Raw genomic sequence first — 23,169 nt, forward strand, 5'->3', positions numbered from 1 at the left:
TCTTCCTTATCCTTAAAGAGACAGAACATTTTCTGTGGTTATGTGCCAAACACACACACACACAAACGCACACACATCACATTAGATTAACATTTCAACTTGGATGGTGCTGCATGTCTGTGAAACATATGCACATATGCTTAACCCTCACTGCTTCAACTCCTGGGTTTGGATTATTGTTCTATATTAGGTATTTGCCTTTTTTTTTTTGTCTGACATGTCTATCTCAAAGTTAGAGTCTTCGCAACACATTAAGAAATGTAATAATCTCCACTGACTGATAGAGGGCAGAGTTGAGCTTTGGAAGAGACCAATATACATATGTATAAGCTGCAGTGTCTTTCAAAGATTCAGAAGAAAACTAAATATAACAAAAATAATAATATGTATAGCAATAAAGATAACACTGTACAGTAAGGTTTCATTGAGTTAAGTACAATAGTTAACAGATTAACAATAAATATAAAACTTCTACAGCATTCGTTAATCTTAGAGTTAATATCAGCATTTATTAAAACATATTTAAGATTAAAAGTTGTATCTGCTAACATTAGTAAATGCACTGTGAACATTAACTAATACTAACAAATGTGAATAAATGCTGTCAAAATGTTTTGTTTATAGCCTTCATCTTTTCACATCGTTCACTTTGTGGTAACATCTATTAAAAAAGTCATAAAAAATAAACATTGCTGACCTTTTTTTCTTTCTTAATACCATAATATGCTTATATAAATGCCAATGTACTAGGTCACATTTCTGACACTGTTAAGTTGCTCTTTGGCATGTTTTTCACAAGCTCTGACTCACACACTTGACAACATCTCTAATTGAGGGAGTGGAACTTATAAGCAAACACAAAGACATGTAGAGCCAGCCAAAGACACAAAAATACATCTAGAGGCAAAGACAAACGCAAGCACGCTGCACCCACACAATCATATGCAAACGTGTACTCACAGTCTCTCAGCCGCACTGACAGACATTCCCTCACATCAACACCTGTATCTTCATTTATCTTTCACCTACATCTTAAGTAACTTGTATTACAAAATAGATCAAAAGGCTTGGCAATAAAATTAGTTTGCTGAAACTCACTCATTGTGAGCACTGAATAATGAAGAGTAGTTTACTATAAAAAAACGACATGCTTTAAAGGATAACTATTGCCAAAATGCAACCTGGGCTGTTTTTTGTTTACTGTAAATGAAACAAACTTATATCTAAAAGCATAATTACGACAAACGAGCCATTTTTGAGATTGACCGTGATTTCGTTTTGTGGTCAATGGCTGGTGAATGGGAGTACTAGGGGCATAACTTTGAGCGCATCAAAATCGATATTTTTACAACACTAAGAAGGCTCGACACATCATGAAACTTTACTCGAAGTATCGCCTGGGTCTCTACACATGAACTCCAGCATTGAGAACATTGTTTGTGTATACAGAGTTTACTAAAAAGAAAGGTTTTGAACAACTCACTTTCACTGTTTAAGTTTCCGCTCGCGGCCGTCTTGCCAGTCAAGACGTGTCGATCTCCGAATGCGAGGAGAGTAAAGATGGATAGCTCCTAAAGCATATTTCTAGGGATGTAACGGTATCAAAACTTCACGGTACGGTAATACCTCGGTATGAATGACACAGTACGGTATTTATTGAATCATTTACAGGAAAAACAAAGCTAATGAAGAGACTCGAAAAAAGTGCCAGAAGTGTTTATTAAACAGTTTACATGAACACTGAACATATCAATGGCATACAAATTAGCCATGTATCTATAAACTTTGAAACAGGAACATAATTTTTTCAATTTTAATAACAAAAAATTATTAAACCATGTATTATCTGGTAAAAGTTGGGATCTCTGGGCATCTTTAGGTTCGACCATTTCCATCTCTTTTCCTTCGCCGCTAGCAGCACCCGCCATTTCCGCATTAGGGGCTGTTCACATGTCGCGCCTATGGAGAGCGCAGGTCATGGTTGCTTAGCAACGGCAGATGCCATGGAAGCACAAGCTACAGAGCGGTTTGGATAGAAAGAAGCGTCACTTCCATTATGCGCGCGCATACCGCGCATCTACATTTGAAATAACGGACTTGAGCGCGCAAAAGACGCGACATGTGAACGGCACCTTACTGGATAGCGACAACAGACCGCAAAGGATGATGGCCACGCCTGGGCTGATGGGAATTGTAGTTCCCGCTACCTCCCGTTCGCTCCATTCGCCTGACCAAACTTTTCTCAGAAGACCTATCGTTTTATCGAGTCACGCGACCACGGTAGTATCGAAAAAAATTGCTATTGCGGTACGACGGTATTTACAATACCGTTACATCCCTACATATTTCCATATAAATGCACAGCTAATTTGTTGTTTTGTTGCAAGAGAAAAACAATATTAACCTTCTAGTTGTAAAAAAGAGCCTCATATAAGCCTAATATTTCGTCCTATGGAGTCCATTCATTCGCATTCGGAGATCGACACTTCTTGACTGGCGAGACGGCCGCGAGCGGAAACTCAAACAGTGTAAGTGAGTTGTTCAAAAACTTTCTTTTTAGTAAACTCTGTGTACACAAACAATGTTCTCAATGCTCGAGTTCAGCCCAGGTTGCATTTTGGCAATAGTTATCCTTTAAACAGAAAATTCTGTCATCGTCTAACCATTGCTTGATGACTTTGTTTTCTCATGGAACATGAGAAAGTTAAAAAATAACAAAAATAATCACTGGCGGTCAAATTTAGCTGCAAAAAGTGTATGCATGACGCCTCTGCTGCTATCTTCCACAATTATAATCTAATTTCATCATATATATTTCAAATAAAAGATAATACGTAGGCAGGCAGAGGCAGATAATGTGGGCAGAGGTGAAAAAGTCTTTGGGACGAGAGGCTTGTCCTGCATATTTTGAATGTGGGGGTGCTGATTTGAGATCAGATTAAATATAGGACAGGAACCAACTACATTCACAAGACTGCTGATAAGAGTAAAGAAGGGTTTTAATCACCAGCAAAGAGAAAGAGAGGGAGAATGAAAGACAAGCAGAGCTTACTCCATTTCCTCATTGAATATCAGACTACAGGATAGACGCTACATCCTTAAACTAAAAATAGTCCTGTTGTTTTGTGGTAGGGGTAGTCTGGTTTACGTATGTGTGTGTGTGTGTGGTCATGCTATTGTCTGGTTGGCTGTACATAATAAGCATTATAGCATTAGAGCATGTGTGTTGTGAGAATCTGGGAGTTCTTCCATTTTAAAGTGGAGTTTTTAATGGGAACGTGGGCTGATTATTTATGTGGCTGTAATCTAAACCCCCTTCAGCTGTACCCAGATCTTCTCCATCTCCCTGCAGTCAGCCATCAATTTCCATCCGGAAACAGCAAATATACTCTCAAGATTGTCCACAGGTTATGACATTCTAATACATCCTTTACATGAGCTGGAACACCTGAAAGGCATTGTAGGAACTGCCTTGACGGATGTACTAAGACGACTCTGTCTGAACATCACAGATATGGGACCAGGTTTGGGCCTGAGAGAATATTATTCAAAACAAGGTTATATCTCATGCTCATCTGTATGATTATATGGCCATAACACACTTTTGCCAGGAAAAACAAGGACTGTCCATTTAACTATTGTGTGAAATAAATTTCATACTCGTGATCGTGAAGCAATGTTGTGCGGAACTACCTTCAAAATATTCACGCCTCAGCATCTCGGGCGGTTTCTGAAAAGTTAAGTAGGCAGAATGATGTGATTTTATCAGTGTTGGGTAAGTTACTTTAAAAAAGTAATCCACTACAAATTACTAATTACTACTTTAAAATTGTGATTTGAATAGATTACTTATTACTGCATTTAAAAAGTAATCAGATTACTGATTACTTTACTTTCAAGTTTATTTTACTTTTCAAGTTATTAAACCTAAAAAAAATACACCTCTGCTGAAACAACAGCTAAGACCAGCCTGACCAGCCCCTCTAAACTATGACCAACTATGACCAGCTAAAACCAACCAACCAGCCTAGGCTGGTTTTATCAGTTTTTTTCAGCAGGGACAACAAAGAGAAACTCATAGTTCTTTCATTCATATTGACTGAAAAATTACATAGGCTACGTATTATTTGTATATAATTCCAATATCAACAAAAACTAGCAAGTTTTCTTTTTGACCGGAAATGACACAGGCTTCTCCTAAAAGATAATAAGGCAATGTACAAAAGGCATCATTGTGGAAAAATCATATTTCTCAGATTTTATTTACATTTGAACAAAAAGTGTCATGTCCAAAATTATTCATACCCTTTGCAAACTGTCACATTCTATGGGAAAATTCAAAGTTCTATACTATTCCAAATAGTCCAAGCTGTTCTAAAGCATCCTAATTACCTTAATTCATTGGGAACAGCTGTTTTAATCAACTCAGCAGGTGAAAAACAGAAGTTCTCTGCTGTTGGTTTGTGGACAGTCATGGCTAAGACAAAGGAGCTCACTGAGGACCTGTGGCTGCGCATTGTGGCTGCTCACAAGTCAGGAAAGGAAGCCAAAAGTGACTCCTGAGCTGGCCAGAAGGATAGTGAGAGGTAAAAAAGAATCCAAGGATCACCACCAAGGCCGTCCTGATGAATCTGGGCTCTGCTGGTGGCAACATCTCAAGGCAGACAGTCCAACGGATACTGCACACCGCTGGGTTCAAACTCGTTAATCATTTTTGAACACGGTGCTGTGTTGACCACATAAGATTCAATGATCTATGCTAAGCTATGCTAAAAGTGATATCGGCTGAATGGATTTCAAAACTGTAAAACTCAACTTATTATCTCAGGGGGAGTTGGAGAATGAGCCTATTTCCAAAAAAAGTGGAGTGTTCCTTTAAATCCACTTGAGAATCTGTGGAGGGAGCTAAAGATCAGGGTGATGGCAAGGAGACCCTCCAACCTGAAAGAGTTGGAGCTCATCGCTAAAGATGAATGGGCAAAAATACCAGTGGAGACATGCAAAAAGCTGGTCAGCAATTATAGGAAGCGTTTGATTGCTCTAATAGCCAATGAAGGCTTTTATATTGATTATTGAGAAGGGTATGAATCATTTTGGACATGCCACTTTTTGTTCAAATGTAAATAAAAATTAGTAATATTTTTTTTCACAGTAATGTCTCTTGTACATTGTCTTATTATCCTCTGGGAGACGTCTGTGTCATTTCTAAAAAAAAAAAAAAAAAAAAAAAAACACTGCTGGTTAAATAAAAGTATAAGTCAGAATTTGCCAGGGCTATGAATAATTTCGGTATAAACATACAAACATTCAATAAATAGAAAATTAATATTGTGTAACTTACATTGAAAAGGCAATATCACTGTCAGTTTTCGTTTCGCCAACGACAATAATTCCAAACAAATCAGCAATAGCAACAGTGTTTTGTTCATGAATGATTGCTTGTTTTGAATAACATTACATCGGTTTAATGATTCAAAGACTCATTTAAAGGACTTACTTATTTCGTTCCTGAATTAATGAATGTTTGAATCGAAACGCATGACAATCTGTCTGGAACAAACACAAACAGGCGGAGTGATACAAATAGTGAAAGGTCCCAGTTCTGTTGGACGCTTGGAACGCTCGGCCTATCAGATTTGAGAACCGGAGCTAATCGAGCATTCACATCATGGCGGAATTGCTGTAATTATGAAATGAGAGTTCCAAGTTGAATTCCAAGTTTACAAGTTGTAATTATGAGTTCTACGAGGAAAAGTCAGAATCTCATAATTATGGTAAGTTTATTACAAAAAAATGCAAAAATCTAGTTCTACAGCTAGTTCTGATCTTAAAATGGACTGTTTCGTCAATTTGGATGTGAAGTTGAACATTGTTGTTAGTTAAAAAAACAGTGTGACTTAAATGACTTAACTTAATATAAAGTTTTGGAACACTTTGTCTCTTTTCCTTTTGGTGACTTCTTAATTTGCCATGAAAGCTGTGCTATAAACAGAGACCATGACAGCTGGAGTCACTCAACTCTTACCATAGCCCATCAGTACACACACGAAACAGGCTGTCTTGAGGATATTTTTCTCAAGCGCACACACAGTGGTGCACTAATATGAATCTGTGTTTGGCACCTCCTCTTCTGAAAAGAGGAGTAACAGAGGAAAACAGTGATGCATAAACCTCCTAATTGTGTGTGTGTGTTTTAAATTTCAGATTTTGTACCACTAATGAAGAGAAGTTCTGTGCTGTTGGATGTTGAGGCTTGTTTTTATTGGCCCTATCCCAGTATCTTATCAAGACTGAAAATTAATTTTTGCTTCATCGTTGAATTATCCTCATTTTTAATCTTCTTTTCTTCCTTTCCAACAGTCAATCTGCTCCACTGGCACACATTAAACTCTGCTGTCATCCATCTCCATAAAGAGACACTCTGAGGTGAAACACCTGTAAAAAGCAACAGTTGAAAACCCAGTGCAGTAGACCTAAAATAAGAGTGTGTGTAATGTTGAACATAATGTCTAGTATTATCTATCTATTATGGAATATAAAAGGACAAACATAAAAAGGTGAAAATAAATATAAATAAATCAGGTAACGCCAACATTTTACCTCACAATTTTTATCAGAATTGCGATATATAAACTCAGAACTGTGAAATATAAACTTGTGATTCTGAAAATAAGTCTAAATTGTGAGATACGAACTCAATTGCAAAAAAGGTGCATGTTGTTTTTATTAAGTACTGACCTGAATAAGATATTTCACATAAAGGATCTATTCTGTTCACATATAGTCCACAAGAGAAAATAATAGTTAAATTTATAAAAATGTCCCTGTTCAAAAGTTTACATCCCCTTGATTTTTAATACTGTGTTACCTGAATGATCCACAACTGTTTTTTTTTTTTTTTGTTTTTTTTTTGTGATAGTTGTTCATGAGTCCTTTCTTTGTCCTGAGCAGTTAAACTACCTGTTGTTCTTCAGAAAAATCCTTCGGGTCTCACAAATTCTTTGGTTCTTCAGCATTTTTGTGTATTTGAACTCTTTCCAACAATGACTGCATGATTTTGCGATCCATCTTTTCACACTGAGGACAACTTAGGGATTCATATGCAACTATTACAGAAGGTTCAAACTTTTTGATTTTGAAGATCAGAGTAAATTTAACTTAATTTGTCTTCTGAAAAACATGTAAGTATCTTCTGTAGCTTCTGACAGGCCAGTAATAAGTTAAAAAAAGAAACATGTACACATCTTCATTCTGTTCAAAAGTTTTCACCCCTGGCTCCTAAAGCATTGTTTTTCGATCTGGAGCATCGGTGAGCATTTGAACCTCCTGTAATAGTTGCATATGAGTCTCTAAGTTGTCCTCAGTGTGAAAAGATGGATCTCAAAATCATACAGGCATTGTTGGAAAGGGTACAAACACACAAATTCTGAAAAACCAAATAATTTGTGGGACCTGAAGGATTTTTCTAAAGAACAGCTGTTCAGGACAAACAAAAGACTGCTGCGGATCATTCAGGTAACAACACATTTCTCTTGTGGACCGTACTCGTTGTGTAAACGTCTTTTATGTGAAATATCTTATTTAGGTCAGTACTAAATAAAAAAATAACATGCATTTTTTAAGATCCTGCTTATTTTGCTAAAATAATTAACATTTTGCAGATTCTGCAAGGTGTATGTAAACTTTTGACCTCAACTGTATATCATTCTTCTTCAAAATGTTTAGCGTTATGGTCATGATTGCTGATAAATCATTACAATAAAACAAATGAATTCAAAGAAATCATTGAAAGTATGGTTTCCAAGTTCATTAAATATAGATTTTACTTTTAGAATTTTCTTTATTTAATTGTATTTATTAATTTTATTAGTCATAGTTAGGTGAAAAGTCTCAAATATGGCTATTCTGCCAAATACATAACTTTTTAAACACTAACTAAAAACAAAATGTAATAAATATAAACAGTCACATCTTATAAACCATTGCACATTTCCTCTAAATAAAACACAGAATCACCCACTCCTAAAAAGCATATCTGTAAATGTAAGAGCTTGTACTAAGTATAAGAGAAGTCAGATGTTTAATACGGCAACACTTGTGTCCTAACACTGTACACAGTCCATGCAGGGTCCCTAATTTAATAAGGGTTGAGTCAATTTGACCTTTTCTCACTGTTGGCCAAGGTTCACACCTCCGTGGAGCAACACTGTATCCGATTGTGGTCAACAGCGGCCGCGCAACACTCCCTGCTCCCAAACACCCAGGTTGCTTCGGACAAACAAAGCTCCTCAGAATGAGTTCCGGCACATGTGTCCCAACCAGGGAGTGTGGCGGAGGTTAGTTAGGCCCACTGCGAAGCCCCATGGAAGGGCAGAAGCCCTAGAACCTTCTAGAAACTTGAACATCTGGAGAAAGCTACACATTTTCCAAGGCATGACTTTGCAGGCCTATTTAGAGGCTGTTTGCGCAACTCGTAAAAGGGATTTGGGATTTAATTAAAGATAATATCAAGGGCTAATGCTACTCCCTAAGAACGCAGCTTCTCAAAAGTCACCGATTCATTGGCACCATTGCACTCAGCTTTGACAATCTCCTTGCTAGTATTAGTGAAAAACCCACATTTGGTCCAAACATGCAATGTCTTTACTGTATATTTATTTTCATTTTCATGATTCCCAGTTGTAGAGCTCTTAGTTTAGCGCTCTAAACTTAGGCTTGGTTGATCAAGAGTCGATACTGTCATGAAGCATTATGCGCTCTCTTTTGTCATCATATCCATGGCTTTTATCTAAAAATACCTCAGGAAGAAATAAAAACAAGGCTTCAGCAGAAAAGAGATCGGCCCTTTACCTCTCGGAAACACTGCAGCCTAAAATAGACTCGGTCTTCATAAAGACCTCCTTCTTTGTAGTCGCTGGAGCAACATCTGTGGGGCAGTTTCTTTAGGGAAAGAGCTGGGCAGTGAATCAAAGAGAGCAGAGATCTCCTGCGAGAGATGAGTGGGAGGACTTTCTCTCACGAAATCTCTCACTCTTTCCCCCCTGAAAACGTTAGAAGAACCTGCAGCATTTGGGATGATTCTAATAAAAGCTCATTAATATCGCCTGTCCTGCAATATCTTTGGGAGACGGAGGATGTGCTAGGAAAACGTTGGGATGGATATATAGACTCTGCTAGATGATAAAGCTTTGATGTTCTTATTTATCATTTCATTTGATGGCTAATAAAAGGTCTAGCAGCTTTTAGACACCAACCAGAACTTCAAGGTCACCGTATTCTTTTGGCTTAACACTTTGAAAACCAATTATCCAACAGTTTAGTGTGAGGGCTGATTCAGTGGGTTGAAGATCTGTGAGATTGGGTTTTATGTAGAGCTTTGCTCTCGCACGCTCCGTGACGACAGCAGGATGGACATGAGCAGTAAAGCAGTCAGACGGCGTGAGTGATGAACGTTTAGAACTGGTGGTGAGGGAAAAGTGCTCTGTTTAATGTATAGCGTGACCAGACCAGGAGAGAGAAAGAGAACGAGAGCGAGAGACGTAGAGAAAGAGCGTGAGAACGGCAAAAAAAGCTGAAAAAAAGTTATGGGATGAGAAGGAGAGGGGAAAAAAACTTTATTAATTTCCTGCAATGATTTTCATGGTGTTCTGAGAAAAAAAAAATCACAAATCATTGCTGAGAGAAAACAAGAAATATTGAGATATGGAGAAGTGATGTTTTTCCTGAAAATAAAATAAAATATGAATGTATTTATAAACACTATAAATAACATTTTATTCCATTTATAAAAGTTACATTTGGCAGGATTTCTAGTATTAATAAATACGTTTTAAACCCAGGAAAATTCTACTTAAAAAAATAAAAAAGTGTACAATAATATTTTCTGTGATTTTGATATTTGTGTTAATTTGTCTTTTTATAACCTTCTCTTCTTTTTCAATCATTACCATCATGCTAAATATTGGGGAAAAGATATTTATTTACTAAAAAAATAATTAATAAATAAATACAAAAAAATCATACATTTTTGTTACTTTAAATGTTTCAAGTTTATCTGCCTAGATTAAATGTGTGGCTTTTTTGTTTATAGCTAGCAGTCAGTTAACTTTTAATAGTAAAATAAAATAAATAATAATAATATTAATAATTAATTTTTTTTATATATTTGTTTATTTAAAATTAAATAAGTTTTAAACTAATTGTCAGTTCTCTTTTTTATATTTTTATATTATTTATTATTATAATTATTTTATTTTTTCAGTCATTATCATCATGCTAAATATTTGGGGGAAAAAAGTGATGTTTTTCCTATAAAATAAAATAAAATGTAATATGTATTCATTTATTTATGAACACTATAAATCAAATTTATATATTTTTTTTCCCTAAAAGTTAAATTAAATTAAATTAAATCTATTTTATGCATTTTATTTAATTTTTAAAAAAGTTACATTCAGCAGAATTTCTTGTAATAATAAATACGTTTTGAACACAGGAAAATTCTACTTTTCAAAAACAATTTGTGCTACTTTAAATGTGTCAAGTTTAAAAATTTTTGATTTACTTTAACCTGATGTACTAAAATAATGAACAAAGGTTTAAAACAATCAAGGATTATAAACTTATAAATTTCCCCTAGAGTTAGAAAAGAAAAAGAGAGAGAGAGTAGGGGAATGTTTCACAGGGCGAGCGAGAGGGTATATGCATGGAAGGTGTTGGACTGATAAGGAAGGCGTGAGGCTTGCAGGAGGTGATGAGAGGAGATCATGTGGAGCAGAAGAGCATCAAGGCTTTTCCTTTGATGCCGTTATCGTGCTAATTGAAACAGCATTGTGGGCACACAGAGAAGATCTGGATCGCATTCACTGCCTTTTATTCAATTTGGCTCATCAGAAGGGGCGCGTCTTACCCCACATATCTATTTTTTTCTCCCTTTCTCTCACCACATGGCCATAAGTCATGCAGTTCCCCTTTTGCCCCTGATGTGTTGGCCCTTCCTAAGCCCTCTGGGATCGCTTTGCCTGGCTTCAGAGAGATTCCCATCCGAGACAGTGCAGGTTGACATGCCACTTCTTCACGCTTCTCACCTTGGACTTGAAAGCACCTCTAGATTTACTTTCAAGGACCCGCGTGGAAGATCTTTGACCACGCACTTTCTAATTCAAACAAATGAGAGCGTGGGGCAGTCGCGGAGGGCTTATCACTCACCCGCAAGGTGTTTCAGACGAGATGTGAATGGCCCGCTGATAAAAAAACTCAGCGCTGTGAGTGGATAGGAGAAAAGAGAGACATAATCGTCCGGAAAATAATTTCATAGGCACAATGATGCGTATTCACCGGGGTTATTACTTGAAGAAAAAAAAAAAAGGTGTAGGAACAATTTTCACTCAAAAATTGTTAGTAAATTGCACAACTAAGTAATAAAGACTTAAATTCTTGCAAAACAGTCTACTACAATAATCTTTTTTTTTTTTCACTAAATGTGACCCTGAACCACAAAACCAGTCATAAGGGTCAGTTTTTCAAAATTGAAATGAATAAATAAGTTTTCCATTGATGCATGGTTTGTTAGGATAGGACAATATTTGGTGCAAAAAAGTCAAAATATTGAGAAAATTGCCTTTAAAGTTGTCCAAATGAAGTTCTTAGCAATGCATATTACTAAAACAAAATTATTTTTTTATATAATTATGGTAGGAAATTTACAAAGTATCTTAATAAAACTTGATCTTTACTTAATATCCTAATGATTTTTGGCATAAAAGAAAAATCGATAATTTTGACCCATACAATGTATTTTTGGCTATTGATGCAAATATACCCATGCTACTTAAGACTGGTTTTGTGGTCCAGGGTCATTTAAAATTTATAAAAAACTATAAAGCTATCAGGCGACTAGCTATAAAGACATAAACAACTAAATTTATTATAAATATAAATTAAATACAGACATTTTGTCAAATGAAACTTAAAAAAAGCAAGCAAATTAATAAATAAATGATTGTGTTACTTAAAATAAATGTCAAAAATAAAATAATTTTTAATTAACTTATTTAGTTTATCTTGCTATACTAAAATAACTAAAGCTAAAACTGAAATGGAAATGTAAAACTGTAAGACATACAGTTGAAGTCAAAAGTTTACATACACCTTGCAAAATCTGTAAAATGTTGATTATTTTGCCAAAATAAGAGAGACCCTATAAAATTCATGTTATATTTTACTTAGTACTGACCTGAATAAGATATTTTACATATAAGCATTTTTGTGTATTTGAACCCTTTCCAACAATGACTGTATGATTTTGAGAATCATCTTTTCACACTGAGGACAACTGAAGGACTCATATGCAACTATTACAGAAGTTTCAAATGCTCACTGATGCTCCAGAAGGAAAAACAATGCATTAAGAGCTGGGGGGTGAAAACTTTTGAACAGAATAGAGATGCGTACATTTTTCTTATTTTGCATCAATCTCTTTTTTTTTTTTTTTTTTTTTTTAATTTAGTACTGCCCTTCAGAAGCTACAGAAGATACTTACATCATGTTTCCCCAGAAGACAAAATAAGTTAAATATACCCTGATTTCCAAATCAAAAAGTTTTCACCCTCGGCTCTCAATGCATAGTTTTTTCTTCTGAAGCATCAGTGAGCGTTTGAACCTTTTCTAATAGTTACATATCAGTCAGTTGTCCTCAGTGTGAAAACCAACACATTTGTGGGACCTGAAGGATTTTTGTGATGAACAGCAGGCAGTTTAACTGCTCAGAACAAACAAGGAACTCATGAACAACTATCACTACACACACACACACACACAAAAAAAAAAAAAAAAAAAAAAAAAAAAAAAAAAAACAGCTGTGGATCATTCAGGTAACAACACATATTAAGAATCAAGGGGATGTAAACTTTTGAACAACATTGTAATTTTTATAAAATCAACTATTATTTTCTCTTGTGGACTATATGTAAATATCTTTTATGTGAAATATCTTATTCAGGTCTGTATACTAAATAAAAATAACATGCATTGTGTATGTTTCCTCTTATTTTGGTAAAATAATTAACATTTTGCAGATTATGCAAGGTGTATGCAAACTTTTGACTCCAACTGTACTTTTTAAAATAAAAACAAAATTATTAAAATGGAAATTTAAACAAAATATAAAAATAAAAGCTAATCTAAACTATTCAAACTTATAATAGTATCTCAAAATAACACCGGTATTCATGCACATAACAAACAGACAGATGTGATTACAAAACTGCCACTTCTGAATAAATATGTTGTTGTTTCAATAAAGGCCAGATCAGATCATAAAGAGGACAATCCCGGCTTTCTCTCGCACTGTATTCTGTCACACACAGGTGGAGTCACTCTCAAATACACACATGAATATACAAACACAGGTCGTGGCCACCCAGGCCTCGTCATTTTTTTGTTCATCTGGTCAAAGCGACGCAGCTGTATTTAGGAACCACACATGATAAATAGCCTCTTTTCTCCTCTCCTCTATCCAAAACTCATCCTAACTCAGCAGCACATCATCGCTTCGGCCCAAAACTGGCTTCCTCCCACCAGCAGCATAAAGAGGGACCTTGGACAGTACGTCCAAACAAACCGCTCCCTAAACCTCTCCCTGACTCTCTCCTCCTCTCCACAGCCCAGCAACCTGCTGGACAGACGTGACCCGAGGAAATCCACTCATTGTGACCCCCATCGGCTGCTCTCTTCCTTTTCCTCTGTATATGGACTTTTTCCTCCAGCGCTGTACGGAATCAATGCAGGCTGCTGGATGCCGTCAGTCACTAGTGGAGGAACTGGGAAAAGTCATTCGCTCAACTTCCTCTTGAACCTTTGTTACGTGGTCAAGCCCAGGAAAAGCTTATGTGAATAACTAATAAAAACAGTACAGATTTGTCATAAATAAAAATGTATTAGTACTCTTATTATTAGTAGTACTAGTAGTGGTATTACAGTATAGCTTTATATTTTTGTAATTTATTATTGTATATATATATTGTATATATTATATATAGTACTTTTGAGATTTCTAGTGTCATTAAATGCCATGTTTAAAGTAGTTTATATATATATATATATATATATATATATATATATATATATATATATATATATATATACATATTAGTACTAAATAATAATAATAATAATAATAATAATAATAATAATAAACAATATTTAGGCAAAATATAAGAAAAATGTACACATCCTCATTTTGTTCAAATGTTTTCACCCCCTGGCTCTTATTGCACCATTTTTCCTTCTGGAGCATCAGTGAGTGTTTGAACCTTTTGTAATAGTTGCATATGAGTCCCTCAGTTGTCCTCAGTCTGAACAAATACACAAAAATGCTGAAAAAACGAAGAAATTGTGGGACCCAAAGGATTTTTCTGAAGAACAGTGGGCAGTTTAACTGTTTAGGGACTCATGATCAACTATCAATAAAAAAAAATAAAAAAAATAAATAAAAAAAAACAGCTGTGGATCATTCAGGTAAGAACACAGTATTAAGAATCAAGGGAATGTAAACTTTTGAACAGGGTAATTTTTATGAATTCAACTATTATTTAGACTATATGTAAATGTCTTTTATGTAAAATATCTTATTCGGGTTAGTACTAAGTAAAAGATAACATGAATTTTGTAGGATCTCTTTTAGTTTGGTAAAATAATCAACATTTTGCAGATTTTGCAAGGTGTTTGTAAACTTTTGACTTCAACTGTATGTCTTACAGTTTTTATACGTTTCCATTTCAGTTTTAGCTTTAGTTATTTTAGTACAGCAAGTTAAACTAAAAGTTTTATTTTAAGTAACACAATTATTTATGTATCAATTTGCTTGTCTGTTTGTTTCTTTAAAAAGTTACATTAATTTATAATTAATTAATAATCAGTGATAGTTAATTTATATTTATAATAAATTTAGTTATTTATGTCTTTATAGCTAAATGATAATAATAGTCTCAAAAGTATTAGTAGATTTGTTTTTGTGCGTGTGTGTGTGTGTGTGTGTGTGTGTGTTTTAAAAAAAATGGTAATAATATAAAAATACATTTTGAAACTTGACACGTTTAAAAAAGAATGAATGAATGAATGAATAAATGGTCAATATTCTCATAAACCTTGTTTCCATATAAAGCCGTTGCTTATGAATCGCTGGACACTTGTTAGATATGGAAAGTCCTGAATGGTTTCGGAGGAGCGCAGTAATTGGGGAGGGTGGGACTCCAGCAAGTGCGCTTTATCCTTCCTCTCCAAAGACGAGCCAGGTACAAACACCAGCTGACAGCCCACCGCCAACAGCCTTCAGCGAGTCAAGCAAATCACGGTAAGAGCAAAAGTTTGTTTTCAGTCCTCTATCGATTAGCTGTAGTAGAAAGCGGTTGTATTGAACAGTATGTGAGCGCGTTAACCACCAGAGCTCTCTGAAGTTACTGTTTGGATCAGGATGAATCGCGCCGTTATTTACAGACCACAAACAAACACACCGCGTAAAACCTTAATGTGAAGTTTGATAGCAGCGACGGGGGACAATCGATCTTTTTATAATGAGTTGATTTTGAAATGTTTTGGAACTTTATGGCTTTAAATATGACTTTTAAACCCATCTTTTTTCCCTAAGCTGTCTGAAAAGATGGTTAAAAGGTGGTTTTACCTACGTGACTTGTAAACAAGGACATATTATACAGTTTATATAGTAAACAATATTAGATGCGTTTTTGAATGAAAGTTAAATTGTGTTCTTTCATTCTTTTTGGGATACATGTCAATTGTCGCCTACTGAATGAGAGAGTGCTGGGGTAGATCCATCTGTGTTGTGGAAGATCCATCTGTGACAGTCACCTCAACCTTTTGACATCAGCTGCCACACTCTCTAAGCACTTCAAGATGTTCACTCTCTTACTTACACAGACACACACACACACACACACACACACACACACACACACACACACACACACACACACACACACACACACACACACACACACACATGTTGGGTTTACATGTTTTATGGGGACATTCCATAGGCGTAATGGTTTTTATACTGTACAAACAGTACTTTCTATCGCCCTACACCTACCCTACACCTAAACCTAGCCCTCACAGGAGATTGTGCATACTTTTACTTCATCAAAAAAACTCATTGTGCATGGTTTATAAGCCTGTTTCCTCATGGGGATCTGAGAAATGTCCCCACAAGGTCAAAATCTACTGGTATTCCTATCTTTGTGGGGACATTTGGTCCCCACAACGTGATGAATACCAGGTACACACATACACACACACACACACACACACACACACACACACACACACACACACATGTTGGGTTTACATGTTTTATGGGGACATTCCATAGGCGTAATGGTTTCCATACTGTACAAACCGTATTTTCTATGGCCCTACACCTAAACCTAAAACCTGCACACTTTTACTTCCTCAAAAAAAATCATTGTGCATGATTTATAAGCCTGTTTCCTCATGGGGACCTGAGAAATGTCCCCACAAGGTCAAAATCTACTGGTATTCCTATCCTTGTGGGGACATTTGGTCCCCATAACGTGATGAATACCAGGTACACACACACACACACACACACACACACACACACACACACACACACACACACACACACACTGCTGTTTAGGTGAATCCTCAGTTGTTGGCCAGCTTGTCCATGTGCACGTCATGAACTCGCTCCAGAAACAGAACCCTCACAGCTGGGCTCCAGCTCTCTCTGCTAATGCCCGCTCTAGTAAACAATGATAAAGGGATGGCAGTAAGAAGACACTGACAGAATGAGAGGGGAGGGTAGAAAAGGAGGGGTGAGAGACATTCACCAGGCTCTGGACTGTTTCTGAACAGATCAAACTTTATTTAACAGTGATTGCTCTATATTTGATCGCTTACCTAATATACTTACAGCATTTTTGTGTATTTGAACCCTTTTCAACAATGACTGATGAGATCCATCTTTTTGCACTGAGGACAACTGCGGGACTCAATTAAGGTTCAAATGTTCATTTATTCTCCAGATAGAAAAGCGATGCAATAAGAGCCGGGGGGGGAAGTGAGATATTTATGAAAAAGTGAGATATTTAGGCGAAATAAGAAAAATGTACACATCTCCATTCTGTTCAAAAGTTTTCACCCCCAGCTCTTAATGCATAATTTTTATTTTATAAAAAAATGGATCTCAAAATCATGCAGTCATTGCTGGAAAGGGTTCAAATTCACAAAATTGCTGGAAAAACAAAGAATTTGGACCTGAAGGATTTTCTAAAGAACAGTGGGCTGTTTAACTGTTTAGGACAAACAAGGGACTCATGAACAACCATCAATAAACAAAAAACCCAGCTGTGGATCATTCAGGTAACAACACAGTTTTAAGAATCAAGGGGATGCAAACTTTGCATTTGGTCATTTTTATAAATTCAACTATTATTTTCTCGTGTGGATTTTTGTGAGATATTTTCTCTTGTTTCAGAAATCATTGATGGAGAGAAAGTTTAAAAGAACAGCATTTAGCTGAAATAGACAGCTTTTGTCAATTTATTGTTACTTTTCATCAATTTAATGCATCCCTTCTGAATAAAAGTATTTGTTTCATTCCAAAAAAAAATCTTACTGACCCCAAACTATTAAACGATAGTGTGGTAGTGTATAATGTTACAAAAAGCATTCTACGTCAGATAAATGCTGTTAAGTATACCAGTTGTTGGTGTAATTTTAATATTTAGATATAGACATACATAGAATGGTCTGTGAAAAATATAACTGTATTTACACAGAGGTAAACGATGACACAAAGTACGATGACTTTGCTTTGATTTATCTGATCTCCACCCAGTCCGGTTGATTAAGACACACTTAAGCAACATAACATTGCAATAGATTAACGCTCTATCGCTTCACCATCAGTTCCCGCCTTTCTGCAGCATTTGGGTCACTTCATGTCATCTTCACCTCTGAGTGACAGGTTATTATTAATCCAGGTTGGTGGAGCCTTGTCTCTGGGATAAACAGTGTGTGACTGATTGAGGTCCGTGCCCTCACTACCCTCACCTCTCGTGTGTGTGTGTCTCGTTCGCAGGTCTCCATCGCTGCAGCTCAAGCTCGTAGAATGAGTTACTACTTGGATCCAGTTTCCTCCTGTCAGGCTCTTCAACCGCCTGACTGTCTGGGTGTAATGGTAAGACCCTCCACCTTCCACTATAAATCACCTCTGTTTTGCCTGAGCTGCCCACTAGCCATGTGTAAGAAGCAAGTGAACACACACCCCTGGTTGAAGGGTTGGTGGACTTTGATTTAGAGCAAACACAACCCAAGAAGCTGTTTGCATGATATTTAGTTACAGTTCCAGGCTTTATGCTCAACCAACAGTATTTGTGGCAAAATGTTGCCTATTAGGCAAATTAATTTCCACTGGTCCCTTTTGAGACAAAGGACTGATAAAAGTGTACCTTAAATGCATTGTAAGCTCTTTTGATTCTATATATATATGTTTCTCTACTGATTGTGGTTTCTTTCAAAGTCTGTTCGTATTATCTCGTCTTTGTTACATTCATTGTAAAGTGTCCTTGAGCTCTGGAAAGGCGCTATATAAATAAAAATTATTATTATTATTATATATATATATACACACACACACACACACACACACACACACACTACTGGTCAAAAGTTTGGGGTCAGTAAGAGTTGTAATGTTTTAAAAGAAAGTCTCTTATGCTCATCAGTGCTGCATTTACTTAATCAAAAACATAGAACAAAACTGTAATATTGCGAAATGTTATTACAATATAAAATAATGGTTTCTATTGTAATATACTTTAAAATTTAATTTAGTCCTGTGATGCAAAGCTGAATTTTCATCAGCCATTACTTCAGTCTTAAGTGTCACATGATCCTTCAGAAATCATTCTAATATACTGATTTATTATTAGAATGATCTATATTGGATTATATATTGCAACAGTTGCCCTGCAAAGTATTTATTTAGAAATTGTGATATTTTTTTCAGGATTCTTTGATGAATAAAAAGCTCAAAAGAACAGCATTTATTCAAAATATAAATATTTTCTAACAATGTAAGTATTTGCTATCATTTTTTATCAATTTAACACACCCTTGGTGAATAAAAGTATTAATTTTTTTTTTTCAAAAAAAGAAGAAGAAGAAAAATTTACTGACCCCAAATTTTTGACCGGTAGTGTATATATATATATATATATATATATATATACACACACACACACACACACACACACACACAAACACACACACACACACACACACACAACATAGCTTTTATTTTATCTGTTCTACTTTGTAACCTTGTTAGTTTAAAATAATATTCCATCTCTATCACCTCTGCTTTCTTGCATCCAGGTGTTTCATACACATTTGCAATTGTCTGAACAGATGCAAATGTTGTAGAAAGGTGAATATCAATGTGATTTCAGTGGCATGGATGTGAATGGATGTGAACCCAGGGGTGACATCAAATCTGCCCCTGAATGCAGAATATTGTTTGCACACAGAACACTGTGACTCAAGAGCTACGGGCTTTTCTCTGCGAGAATATTTAAATAAATGCACAATACAAAGGGTGGGGGGAATTAGTATGGGAATGCTTAAGGGAAAAACATTTACCTCCTTTTAACCCCCATCCACCCCGTCTAGGGGTTAGAGAGGTCAAGGTAGTTTGTTGGGCGCTTGTAAAAAGGGAACATTTTAACAGTCCTGGCAAGGAGCCGGTCGGGGCATATTGGGATTCCGCGCAGGTGAGTTTAGAATCAAAGGTGTCTAATAAAGATTCAGAAAGGACATTCAGGCATCAGTATGCACAGACAGGGCTGTTAGTCTTTGAGCCAGAAAGGGTCGCATGCTAATCCACACCCGACCCGGCCTCCTCATGCAGGGACCTACCGTTCAGCTAATCTGCTCAGGTGGCCTCGGTGGCTTTTGAAATTGAGACGCTTGTCTCCCACTATGGTCAAAGGCTATGCGGAGGGGGCTTCCCTCCCGGTTCATTAATTTACATGCGCTGAGGAAGAAAAGATATTCTCTGATCTCATCTCTTCCCCCTGAACATCCCCTACACCCCTCTCTCGTTCATGAAGACGAGTGAGCCTGCAAAACAGACTGATATTGTCATTAGCACTACAGACTAAAAGAGCAAGATTGCCTGGTGTTATTCTTTCTGCTTAAGTATCTGTTGACACCACAGTTTTAATTTTTCTTGAGGGTCGCATGAGAGCATACTATAAAAATCCACTTCATCAAGAAATCCAACCTTCAAATGCATCACATTGTAAAAACGTGTTGCTGTACCACTCGGTTTAGGAACCCGTGCCCATGAACAATTAAAAAATAAAAAATAAATTAAGAAGAACATACTGTTTTATAGTTATTTTAAGGGAATCAAAAAACTTGTAACCGGTGCAGTGCTTCCAGAATAAATTATGTTTACGAATCCGTTCTTTTAAGCCAACTGAAAAACATAAAACACAACAAGGTAGTCTAATTTAAAAAAAAAAAAAAAAAAAATTCTGACACATGCATTATTTCACCAGTGCACACAGAATACTGTACTAAAATACTCAGCACAAAACATACAGCACAATAAATCGATATGATTCATGAACAAAACTCATATGAGCTGGTTCATTAAATTAATAATAATAATAATAATAATAATAATAATAATAATAATAATAAAAAACCATACAGCACAACCAATGAGACAGTTCCTTCAAATGAATAAATAAAAAATGAAAAGTGAAAACTGTGAAATGATTCCCAAATAAATTAATCTTAGAAGCCGGTTCTTGTTTTAAAACCCCCCACCCAATGCAGTTCGATTCTTAAATTATTCTCATGTGCAAGTTATTTTAAGTGAATACATTTTTTTTTAAGTTTAAATAGTGTAGTGATTCCAAATAAATTACACTTTATGAGACTGTTCTTCTTAGTGAATCAAAAACAAAACACAACCAGTGTTGTCCAATTCCTGACCAAATGACTCTTAGGAGCCAATACCTTTAAATGAATTTAAAACATACAATGCAACCAGTGCAGTCTGATTCCCAAACAAATTAATCATATGAGCCATTTATTATTATTATTAGTGAAAAAAACAAAAAAAAAAAAAAAACATACAACACAACCAAGTGCAGTCTGCTTCCAGAATGAATTACTCTCATTTAAGTAAGTGAATCAAAAAACTTAGAGTGCAAGTAGTGTAGCGATTCCAAAATGAAGGATGCTTATGAGTCTTCTTAGTGAATCAACATGTTGTACAATTCCTGACTAAATTACTCTTATGACCCAGGTCCTTTAAATTAAAAATAAATAAATAAATGCAACCAGTGCAGTCCGATTCCCCAAACAAATGAATCTTATAAGCCAGTTTTTATTAGTGAATCACAAAAAACGTACAGTGCAACCACTGCAGTCCGATTCTCAAACAAATGAATCTCATGAGTCAGTTCTCATGTATTAGTGAATCACAAAATACTTACAATGCATCAGTGCAATAAGATTCCCAAACAAAGGAATCGTATGAGCCATTTCTTATTAGTGACTTAAAATATATATATATATATATATATATATATATATATATATATATGTGTGTGACCCTGGACCACAAAACCAGTCATAAGGTTAAATTTGACAAAACTGAGATTTATACATCATATGAAAGCTCAATAAATAAGCTTTTTATTGATGTATGGTTTGTTAGGATAGGACAATATTTGACTGAGATACATCTATTTGAAATCAGAAATCTGAGGATGCAAAAAAATAAAAAAGACTGAGAAAATCCCCTTTAAATTTGTCCAAATTAGGTTCTTAACAATGCATATTACAAATCAAAAATTACATTTTGATAGGTTTACAGTAGGAATTTTACAAAAAATCTTCATGGAACATGAACTTTACTTAATTTCTTAATGATTTTTGGCATAAAAGAAAAATCTAAAATTTTGACCCATGCAATGTATTTTTGGCTATTGCTACAAATATACCCCAGCGACTTAAGACTGGTTTTGTGGTCCAGGGTCACATATATTAAAAGAACATACAACAAAACCAAGTGCAGTCTGCTTCCAGAACGAATTAATCTCATTTAAGTAAGTGAATCAAAAAACTTAGAGTGCAAATAGTGTAGCGATTCCAAAATGAAGGATGCTTATGAGTCTTCTTAGTGAATCAAGTGTTGTCCAATTCCTGACTAAATTACTCTTATGACCCAGGTCCTTTAAATTAATAAAAAATAATAATAATGCAACCAGTGCAGTCCGATTCCCCAAACAAATGAATCTTATAAGCCAGTTTTTATTAGTGAATCACAAAAAATGTACAATGCAACCACTGCAGTCCGATTCTCAAACAAATGAATCTCTTGAGTCAGTTCTCATGTATTAGTGAATCACAAAATACTTACAATGCATCAGTGCAATAAGATTCCCAAACAAAGGAATCTTATGCCAGTTCTTAATAGTCAATCACAAAAAACATACAACGCAACCAGTTCAGCCCGATTCCCAAACAAATGACTCTCATGAGCCAGTTCTTATTTGTGAATCACAAAAAGCATACAATGCAAGTTCAGTCTAATTCCCAAACAAATGAATCTCATGAGTCGGTTCTTTTTAGTGAATCACAAAAAACATGCAATGCAACCAGTGCAGTCCGATTCTCAAACAAATGAATCTTATGAGTCGGTTCTTATTAGTGAATCACAAAAAATATACAACACAACCAGTTCAGTCTGATTCCCAAACAAATGAATCTTATGAGCCAGTTCTTATTAGTCAATCACAAAAAAAAAAAAAAAAAAAAAAAAAAAAAAACATACAACGCAACCATTGCAATCCGATTCCCAAACAAATTACTCTGGTTCATTTAAGTCAATCAAAAAAACCTAAATCACAGCAGGATTGCAGAATGACTGACTCTTACGAGTGTTCATGTGAGTGAATCAAAAAATAAAGTGCAACCAATGTAGTCCATTTCAGAATGTTTTATCAGTAGTGTTTAAAAAGTGTAAATAAATGAAATATTACCACCCTTTTACTTGTTTCTATACATTCATGCATTTGGAAGATGCTTGATTTGATAGAACTTACA

General features: G+C 35.5%; 1 protein-coding gene across 1 annotated transcript in view; it reads left to right on the top strand.

Annotated features, from left to right (window-relative positions):
• Positions 1-15,313: 15,313 nt before the first annotated feature.
• The window catches only part of ets1 (v-ets avian erythroblastosis virus E26 oncogene homolog 1), a 59,876-nt gene continuing 52,020 nt past the window's right edge, over positions 15,314-23,169 (top strand). Inside the window, exons 1-2 of the mRNA XM_073850107.1 lie at positions 15,314-15,352; positions 18,122-18,220. Coding sequence (XP_073706208.1) covers positions 18,152-18,220 — 69 coding nt within the window. The 5' untranslated portion in view covers positions 15,314-15,352; positions 18,122-18,151. The remainder of the gene's footprint in view (positions 15,353-18,121; positions 18,221-23,169) is intronic.

Source organism: Garra rufa, chromosome 11, assembly GCF_049309525.1.
Source record: "Garra rufa chromosome 11, GarRuf1.0, whole genome shotgun sequence".
Taxonomy (NCBI): Eukaryota; Metazoa; Chordata; class Actinopteri; order Cypriniformes; family Cyprinidae; genus Garra; species Garra rufa.